General features: G+C 43.3%; 2 protein-coding genes across 3 annotated transcripts in view; both read left to right on the top strand.

Annotated features, from left to right (window-relative positions):
• Positions 1-818, top strand: part of LOC108272316 (tumor necrosis factor receptor superfamily member 11B) — a 19,048-nt gene extending 18,230 nt beyond the window's left edge. For both annotated transcript variants that reach the window (XM_017480654.3, XM_017480650.3), the window contains one exon: positions 1-818. This exon is cut by the window's left edge and continues 208 nt beyond it. In XM_017480654.3, coding sequence (XP_017336143.1) covers positions 1-181 — 181 coding nt within the window. In that variant the 3' untranslated portion in view covers positions 182-818.
• A 5,433-nt stretch (positions 819-6,251) lies between these two features.
• Positions 6,252-9,232, top strand: LOC108256267 (tumor necrosis factor receptor superfamily member 6B). The gene is made up of 4 exons (XM_017452964.3): positions 6,252-6,465; positions 7,607-7,991; positions 8,604-8,780; positions 8,876-9,232. The coding sequence occupies exons 1-4, from the start codon at positions 6,463-6,465 to the stop codon at positions 9,184-9,186; spliced, it is 876 nt and encodes a 291-aa protein (XP_017308453.1). The 5' UTR covers positions 6,252-6,462; the 3' UTR covers positions 9,187-9,232.
• The last annotated feature ends 383 nt before the right edge of the window (positions 9,233-9,615 follow it).

Raw genomic sequence — 9,615 nt, forward strand, 5'->3', positions numbered from 1 at the left:
CAAAGCTCTGAAGCACAGCGTGCGCCAGTTACGCTCTCGGAACGCCCCGAAGACGCTCCTGCGCGCGATCAAGCGCATCAGCTGCGTCATTAACGCCTCCGCACCCCGGCTGTACGAAAAGCTCCTCACCGGCGCGCTCCGAGACACCACGTGCTTCAAAACCAAACCGTATAATGACTGAAAACCTGGAGGTGGCGCCACACAGGGCCGGGCCTGAAGGTCACACGAAGGACAAACGAAGAGAAGACTTATTTAATAAGAGTTGTATATAATCTTTGGGCAGAAACTGCGATGACGGGGCGGGGTGGGATCGGATTTGGGAGTTTTCGCTACACTACACTACACTACGCTACACGAGACGAGACGAGACGAGAGAAGAAAATATTTTTGTGGCCTGTTGGGTTTTTTTTCCTTTCCTGTTGTAGGACTGCTTTTACTGACGCTGTAAAAAAATAAATGAAATAAGGAATGTCGGTTATGAATGTACAGTAAAAATGGAGTGCAATTACGTTTTATTTAATTGTAATCTTGTGTGTTCAGGTGTGTGTGTGTTAACCAAATTTGCTTCAAATGTTTCTATTTATCAAATATTTGTCAGAAAAACTGGACTCTTGAAGCTACATTTATGTACTTTAGATGCAAGGTCATTTAAAAAAAAATGTTTTATACTTGTTCCTCTTGTTTTTACGTCAGTTGTTGTTGTTTTTTTCACTTTGCATTAACGTGTTTTAAAAGTGTGGTTGTTTGAATTTTAAAATGTTATATACGAGTGCCACTATTCCTACAGCCTGACTTAAATATAGTGTTGTGTTTCCAAAGCCGTGTCGTGTTTTCGTGCCGCGTGTTGAATATTCATGAGCTTGTCGCTGTTGTGATGTTGGTCACTCGCGACTGACGCCGTCACGGAGAGAAAGCGGCCTCGTTCTTTCAGCCGGGAAACTCCCTCGCATTTCTCCACGCCTTCTCTTCACCTTTGTCGTGTTTACCGCGGAAGCCGAATGTAAATATGCGCCCGTATATATAGAGTTTTGTATGAATGAAGGCTTTGTGTCCACACTGTCCCTCTCTTCATCGAGGAGGACGTCACGGCAGCTGAAAACGTGAAATTACAGTTAAAGGCATGACATGATGAGTTAAACAGGGCATCTTCGGTCAGATTCCTGTAATTCTGATCTGCTGATATGAAACCTCTCGCAATATCAAACTTTTATAAGAGGAAAGAGGAAGCTGGTTTTTCGGGACGAGGACGAACGCATCACTTCCACTAGTCAGAATTAGCCAGCCGTGAGATGACTCTACGTGACTCACTGCATATACACTTTCTGTTTCAGGAAGAGTAGTGATGACTAGAACCTCGGCTCCATCCGAGCTCTTTTTTTGGAGCGCGAACGTGTCAGGAAGACCGTGAGGGTAACAGAAACGATTCGGAAGACGAGATTCTTGTCGACTCGAATCCTTTTGAATTCCATCCTATAGATAATAATCCTAAGAAGATCTTCCAACAGCTTGAAGGTTCTGCAGGACGTCTGGTGCACGCCGTGTCCCCAGTGCCTGGTTTACTGGACGTCTCCTCCACTATAATTCCAGTGATGAGACAAACCTCAGATAATCACAGGTCTAAGTGATCGTGTGTATTCTGTTTAGCCGACATGATAATACGCTCAGGTAAATATCTCTCCAGCTCTGTCCACACAACTGCTCCTGGCCTGGGGTTTTGTTTGTGCTTGGACCTGGACCAGACATGAAAAAGAGCTTCTCCAAACAAACAGAGGACTTTGAGCAAGGTAGAACCCATCATTGGGTCACGCTGTACCAATCGTCCACCTTGCAATTACGTCGTAAGACTTGGTTTCGGAGGTCAGGACCTTGCAAAAGGGAGAAAAGTTCTTTGTTCTACTTCACTGTGTACACTACGGACATGTCTAAACAAACTCTCCGGAACTCAACTTGTACCAGCACTGAAATGTCTAAGATTTGGATCCGTTTTGGTTCATGACACTGGTGACCCTTTGAATTTGCACTGATTGTAACAGTGCTTCTGGTGTGTCATATTTTTCGTGAAATGAGGCAGTGGCCGGGAGTCAGGAATCAAAGCTTCCTCTCCAAGTCAACAATATGTTGCTTTTTTAACTCTTGGTTAAGAAGATCCATTGTAACAAGCTCGCACAAGCTGCTTAGCAACCGTTACCGTTGTATATACGTTTACAGTTTTAATGGTTGGTGTACAAGGTGCTGTAATTCTGCTGTAGGTAAGACCTGATGGCCTCTCGGGTTCTGAAAAGAAAACTTCTACATCAGGTGACTGAAACTCAGAGAATGTCACTGCTTCCATTCCACAAAAAGAAAAAAAAAGGTGACCTTTATTCGGTAGGTCATTTCCTCTAGTGTGATGCGCTGTGATGTGACGGGCCAATTCGAAGGAACTTCATGTCCATTACAAAAATCTCTTTGTTCCACAGGAATCACTGGGAAGTAAAGATGACCTTTACATGCGTGTTATCTCTCAGGGAATGCGTGTGTGTCAGTGTGTGTGTGTGTGTGTGTGTGTGTGGATGTGAGAATGCACACGTCCAGTCTCTCCTATCAGCTACGCTGTGGAGAGAGGTCTGTGGTTCAAGTGTGACGTAGACGTTTAGAATTAAAAATGGACTGGAAAAAGGAAGCAGTTTGCGCTGCAACCACAGCCATTTGGTTTTTAAATAACACTGACGTCCTGGTTCACCTTTCAGACATACTCGGTGAAGGTTTTAAATATTGAGTGCTAATCGATAAAAAAAAGCTGATAGATAGTGATACAGAAATCAGAGATTCTAACAGAAGACAAATGATGCATTTTTAATATTAAAATACATAAATCTTTCCTCAAAAATGAAGTAAATATTTATAAACATTAGGAAATATATGCCTGTAAATATGCAAAAGCATGTGCACCCCTGACATCACACCCATATATTGCTGTTCCTCAAACTGGTACCACAAAGTCTGAAGCACACAAGTGTACTGAACGTTCTCCGTGTGCTGTAGCTTTACAATTCCCCTAAGAACTAAAAGACCCAAACTCTGTTCCAGCACGAAAATCTTCAAAAGCGAGCTCCATGAAGACACGGTCTCATGAACTCTATGGCCCTGTGTGAGTATAGTGTGAAGGTTGTGTGAATATAGAGTGATGGTTGTGTGAGTATAGTGTGTAGGATGTGTGAGTATAGTGTGTAGGTTGTGTGAGTGTAGTGTGAAGGTTGTGTGAGTGTAGTGTGAAGGTTGTGTGAGTATAGTGTAACGGTTGTGTGAGTATAGTGTAACGGTTGTGTGAGTATAGTGTGAGTATAGTGTGTAGGTTGTGTGAGTATAGTGTGAAGGTTGTGTGAGTACATTGAGAAGGTTGTGTGAGTGTAGTGTGTAGGTTGTGTGAGTGTAGTGTGAAGGTTGTGTGAGTATAGTGTGACAGCTGTGTGAGTATAGTGTGTAGGTTGTGTGAGTGTAGTGTGTAGGTTGTGTGAGTGTAGTGTGAAGGTTGTGTGAGTATAGTGTGAAGGTTGTGTGAGTGTAGTGTGTAGGTTGTGTGAGTATAGTGTGAAGGTTGTGTGAATATAGTGTGTAGGTTGTGTGAGTGTAGTGTGTAGGTTGTGTGAGTATAGTGTGACAGCTGTGTGAGTATAGTGTGTAGGTTGTGTGAGTGTAGTGTGTAGGTTGTGTGAGTGTAGTGTGTAGGTTGTGTGAGTGTAGTGTGAAGGTTGTGTGAGTGTAGTGTGAAGGTTGTGTGAGTATAGTGTGACAGCTGTGTGAGTATAGTGTGTAGGTTGTGTGAGTGTAGTGTGTAGGTTGTGTGAGTGTAGTGTGTAGGTTGTGTGAGTATAGTGTGAAGGTTGTATGAGTATAGTGTGAAGGTTGTGTGAGTGTAGTGTGAAGGTTGTGTGAGTATAGTGTGTAGGTTGTGTGAGTATAGTGTGAAGGTTGTGTGAGTATAGTGTGTAGGTTGTGTGAGTATAGTGTGACGGTTGTGTGAGTATAGTGTGACGGTTGTGTGAGTATAGTCTGTAGGTTGTGTGAGTATAGTCTGAAGGTTGTGTGAGTATAGTGTGTAGGTTGTGTGAGTGTAGTGTGTAGGTTGTGTGAGTATAGTGTGAAGGTTGTGTGAGTACATTGAGAAGGTTGTGTGAGTATAGTGTGACGGTTGTGTGAGTATAGTGTGACAGCTGTGTGAGTATAGTGTGAGTATAGTGTGTAGGTTGTGTGAGTATAGTATGTAGGTTGTGTGAGTATAGTCTGAAGGTTGTGTGAGTATAGTGTGTAGGTTGTGTGAGTATAGTGTGAAGGTTGTGTGAGTGTAGTGTGAAGGTTGTGTGAGTGTAGTGTGGAGGTTGTGTGAGTGTAGTGTGAATAGTGTGAAGGTTGTGTGAGTGTAGTGTGAAGGTTGTGTGAGTGTAGTGTGGAGGTTGTGTGAGTATAGTGTGTAGGTTGTGTGAGTATAGTGTGAAGGTTGTGTGAGTGTAGTGTGGAGGTTGTGTGAGTGTAGTGTGGAGGTTGTGTGAGTGTAGTGTGAAGGTTGTGTGTGTACAATGTGAGTAGATTGAGAAGGTTGTGTGAGTATAGTGTGTAGGTTGTGTGAGTGTAGTGTGTAGGTTGTGTGAGTATAGTGTGAAGGTTGTGTGAGTATAGTGTGTAGGTTGTGTGAGTGTAGTGTGTAGGTTGTGTGAGTATAGTATGAAGGTTGTGTGAGTACATTGAGAAGGTTGTGTGAGTATAGTGTGACGGTTGTGTGAGTATAGTGTGAGTATAGTGTGTAGGTTGTGTGAGTATAGTGTGAAGGTTGTGTGAGTATAGTGTGACAGCTGTGTGAGTATAGTGTGAGTATAGTGTGTAGGTTGTGTGAGTATAGTGTGAAGGTTGTGTGAGTGTAGTGTGTAGGTTGTGTGATTGTAGTGTGTAGGTTGTGTGAGTATAGTGTGTAGGTTGTGTGAGTATAGTGTGTAGGTTGTGTGAGTATAGTGTGTAGGTTGTGTGAGTGTAGTGTGACAGCTGTGTGAGTATAGTGTGAGTATAGTGTGTAGGTTGTGTGAGTATAGTGTGAAGGTTGTGTGAGTGTAGTGTGTAGGTTGTGTGAGTATAGTATGAAGGTTGTGTGAGTACATTGAGAAGGTTGTGTGAGTATAGTGTGACGGTTGTGTGAGTATAGTGTGACAGCTGTGTGAGTATAGTGTGAGTATAGTGTGTAGGTTGTGTGAGTATAGTGTGAAGGTTGTGTGAGTGTAGTGTGTAGGTTGTGTGAGTGTAGTGTGTAGGTTGTGTGAGTATAGTGTGTAGGTTGTGTGAGTATAGTGTGTAGGTTGTGTGAGTATAGTGTGTAGGTTGTGTGAGTGTAGTGTGAAGGTTGTGTGAGTATAGTGTGTAGGTTGTGTGAGTGTAGTGTGACAGCTGTGTGAGTATAGTGTGTAGGTTGTGTGAGTATAGTGTGTAGGTTGTGTGAGTGTAGTGTGACAGCTGTGTGAGTATAGTGTGTAGGTTGTGTGAGTGTAGTGTGTAGGTTGTGTGAGTATAGTGTGTAGGTTGTGTGAGTATAGTGTGTAGGTTGTGTGAGTATAGTGTGAAGGTTGTGTGAGTATAGTCTGTAGGTTGTGTGAGTATAGTGTGAAGGTTGTGTGAGTGTAGTGTGAAGGTTGTGTGAGTATAGTGTGACAGCTGTGTGAGTATAGTGTGAGTATAGTGTGTAGGTTGTGTGAGTATAGTGTGAAGGTTGTGTGAGTGTAGTGTGAAGGTTGTGTGAGTATAGTGTGAGTATAGTGTGTAGGTTGTGTGAGTATAGTGTGAAGGTTGTGTGAGTATAGTGTGAAGGTTGTGTGAGTATAGTGTGTAGGTTGTGTGAGTATAGTGTGAAGGTTGTGTGAGTGTAGTGTGAAGGTTGTGTGAGTGTAGTGTGTAGGTTGTGTGAGTATAGTGTGTAGGTTGTGTGAGTGTAGTGTGAAGGTTGTGTGAGTGTAGTGTGTAGGTTGTGTGAGTATAGTGTGTAGGTTGTGTGAGTATAGTGTGTAGGTTGTGTGAGTATAGTGTGTAGGTTGTGTGAGTATAGTGTGTAGGTTGTGTGAGTGTAGTGTGAAGGTTGTGTGAGTGTAGTGTGAAGGTTGTGTGAGTATAGTGTGACAGCTGTGTGAGTATAGTGTGAGTATAGTGTGTAGGTTGTGTGAGTATAGTGTGAAGGTTGTGTGAGTGTAGTGTGTAGGTTGTGTGAGTATAGTGTGTAGGTTGTGTGAGTATAGTGTGAAGGTTGTGTGAGTGTAGTGTGAAGGTTGTGTGAGTATAGTGTGAATAAGTAAGTTAAGAAGTTTTAAATCAGAAGGTCTAATGAATAGCTCAGTGTGGGCGTGGCCTCAGTGAGCCCCCCCCCTTCACCTCCCCCCATACTGTGTGGTGGAATCGGAACGTGGTGAATTCCACTATTACTTCCCTCTGGCTGTACACACAGGAAACATGGTGAGTTCCTTTATTCTTCAAACAATAAAAAAATCTGAACATGACACTGCTTTTATTAACTCTTAAGTGAAATATCACGAGACCAAAGAATTGTAAAGATTATTCTTGTTAAGTGAAATGATCCTGAATAATTTATTCAGTTTATTATATATTTCTCATTTTGAGATTATTAAGCCTAGATTTGTTTTGTTGATTTGTTTGTTTGTTTGTTTTTATACAATTTTTTTGTATTATCTTTCCTTATCCTTATAAATCCATAGAACAGGACAATTTCAAGCTTGGGATCAGTAGACATCAAATGTTTATTTTATAAAAGTCTAATAATGAGAAACATTAGATGAACTTGCCTTTATTTAATACGTTGTGTGCAGTAGTGTATAGTTATCTCTAAGACTTATTTTAAGGTTAAAAAACTTTATATATTATTTTAACGTTTGAGCTGTAAATCCGTACTGTACGAGTTAAAGCTGAAAAAAAAAAAAAAAAAAACCACCAAAGCTTCTTGTTCTGTAACATTCTCTGTTGGCGTCTCTCTTACTGGGCAATTGAAAAAACAGATCATGTTATGACATCATAAATTAAATATTCAGTGTACATGACAAAGCGACTCGGGAGGCATTCATTTTTAACGAGAGCCGTCGATAAAGTGGGCGGGGCTAGCAACAAGGCAACGTTGAGTGACATTTAATTTGGGAAAAGAAGTTATTCGTTGATAACTAATGGGAGTGAGGAGCAGTTACCAATGCACAAGGAGAAAAAAATCACTGCCAGTGTGAACACAGGGTACATGGGGTGCCAATATTATTTAGCAGGCGGACAAACTGGAAGAGCTGAAACGGTGACTGAACGGTCAAAGAGCACCTCCTAAGCATAGCATGGTCTACATCTCTTCCAATAATGTAGCTCAGCCACTGCAGTGCACCAGCTACTACTGTAGCTCCTCCTTCTTTTAGGGCGTTATTACTTTTGTCCTAAATGATTGGCTAGTCTTATTTGTGTCTTATTTATCGCTTTCTTTCACAAAACTGTCACTGAACTGGTGTGTGGTGGAAATAATCGTGATTTAAACTTGACAGCATAACGTAGGATACAAGCACTTTTCCAAACTAACTGCTTCCTGCTTTCTCGTCATATATCCCAGCTCCCCCTGGTGGCCGTGTTTCTTCTCCTGGTGTCCACCGACGCCGCCACGGTCAACGGTCACACCTTCGAGTATGAAGACCCTGATACGGGCGACTTGCTGTTCTGTGGACTCTGCCCTCCGGGGACGTACGTGTCCTCACCGTGCACACGCACCTTCGGCACCGTGTGTCTGCCGTGTCCTGAGGAATACTTCACAGAGTTCTGGAACTTTCTGCCCAAGTGCCTGTACTGCTCCAACATCTGCGAGGGAACTCGGAAAGTTAAACAGCAGTGCTCGGCCACGCACAACCGAGTGTGCGAGTGTAAAGAAGGACACTACTGGCGGGATGACTTCTGCGTCCCGCACGCACAGTGTCCTCCTGGAATGGGCGCCAAAATAATCGGTAATCAGAAACAGAGAAAATATATAAATACAGTCACACAACCTCCTTGTGTGAAGGCTGAATCTTTATAAACACCTCATTATACGTGTACATCCAGTATACACTGCTAACATGCGTAAATATTCAACCGCACTCGATGGGCGGAGCCTGTCTCAGTTACGCGTCTCTGCAGCCGCGTAACCCGACTCTGAGTACGAGGGACTTTCTCTACGTAAATACCGACGTAGCTTTTGGACCTCGGAAGTCGTCGATATCGGTACATTTTAATATACGCTTTGAATAAAAACGGTTGACTTATTGTGTAAAAGTTTGCACGCCCGCGCACATTGAAGGTCTTCACGATGGGTTTTCTCCCATTTTAGATGAATAATGAACGCGGCAGTGTTGAACAGCGCGGAATGTCTCAAACGTAATCCTGATGAAGCTTTGCACGCTCTTGCGCTTCTCAAAACTACTCAATTTACATTTTAAAAAAAACACAAAGAACACACACGATGCATTCAGATTCCTAACGAAATATTCATCAAAGCACTCTTTAAGGCTTTCGGAGGCGTATATTAGATCGATATTGGTTGTAGTCACGTAGTTTGTTTTGAAACTTGTCGTCCACAGGTAACACTCAGAGGGACACACGATGCGAGAGGTGTCCCAGGGGTACGTTTTCGGCAGAGACGTCCTCCAGCGCTCGGTGTATAAAGCACACGGACTGCGGGACGCTCGACGTCCTTCTTCCAGGCTGCTCGTGGCGCGACAGCATCTGCTCATCGTGTGCTAATCTTACCAATGGAGGTGTGTTTTTCAGGACGGAAAGGTTAACTTAACATTAGTAGCGTGGATTTCATTGTGTGTGTGTGTGTGTGTGTGTGTGTGTGTGTGTTATTCAGTCTCAGGGGGATTCGACGTGCTCCGGGACGTCGTGTTGGGATTTTTCACCCACCATAATGTCAACATGAGCAAACTGAAGAAATTTGTCCATTTGCTCGGTGAAAATGACGGCAGACTTCGGCTGCGACCCCCGAAGACGAGAGCGCTGCTGCTCCGCTACGTCACCGAGTGGACCGAAAACGCTCCCGAACACCAGCTGAAGGCTTTACCCAAGACGCTTCAGAGATCAGGTCTCCGGAGAACTGCTGAAAAAGTCCGGGCCATGGTGACGAGGATAGAGGAGCGGGTGTCCGTGTGTCCAAATATATAGGACTTAGTAAAAAGATTTAAGGAATAAAGTCTTATGTCACGTACAATACCTCCGGCTCGTTATTCATCTCCTCTTCTTAAAATTCTCATCCCTGTTTCTTCTTCTTCTTCGACAGTGTGGGTAAACAGAATGACAGATGATTTTGGAAATGTTCTCGACGTTCTCTCTCGCTCTTTGTTTTCTGATCTGAATCCCGGGCCAAGACACACTGTGTAGTAATAAAAGCTAATGATTACTCTCCTGTGGAATTGATCACACACGTCTCACCGAGCTGAGATTTTCACACACAAACGTCGTCTCGTCTTTCTCAAACCTTCATCCGAGCAGTTCTGTAGCCTTCCTGTTCTCGAGGCTGACGGGAGACGATCCCGACGCGCTCTCGGTCCTCTTGTTGTAGCTCATCCACCTGATGTGCTGAGATGCTTTTTT

This window comes from Ictalurus punctatus, chromosome 1 (assembly GCF_001660625.3).
Source record: "Ictalurus punctatus breed USDA103 chromosome 1, Coco_2.0, whole genome shotgun sequence".
Lineage (NCBI taxonomy): Eukaryota > Metazoa > Chordata > Actinopteri > Siluriformes > Ictaluridae > Ictalurus > Ictalurus punctatus.

Excerpts from the sequence above, each read along its gene's own strand:
- LOC108256267 (XM_017452964.3), top strand. Across the intron at positions 7,992-8,603 it reads AATGGGCGCCAAAATAATCG|GTAACACTCAGAGGGACACA; the intron begins GTAATCAGAAAC and ends TGTCGTCCACAG. Across the intron at positions 8,781-8,875 it reads TGCTAATCTTACCAATGGAG|TCTCAGGGGGATTCGACGTG; the intron begins GTGTGTTTTTCA and ends TGTGTTATTCAG.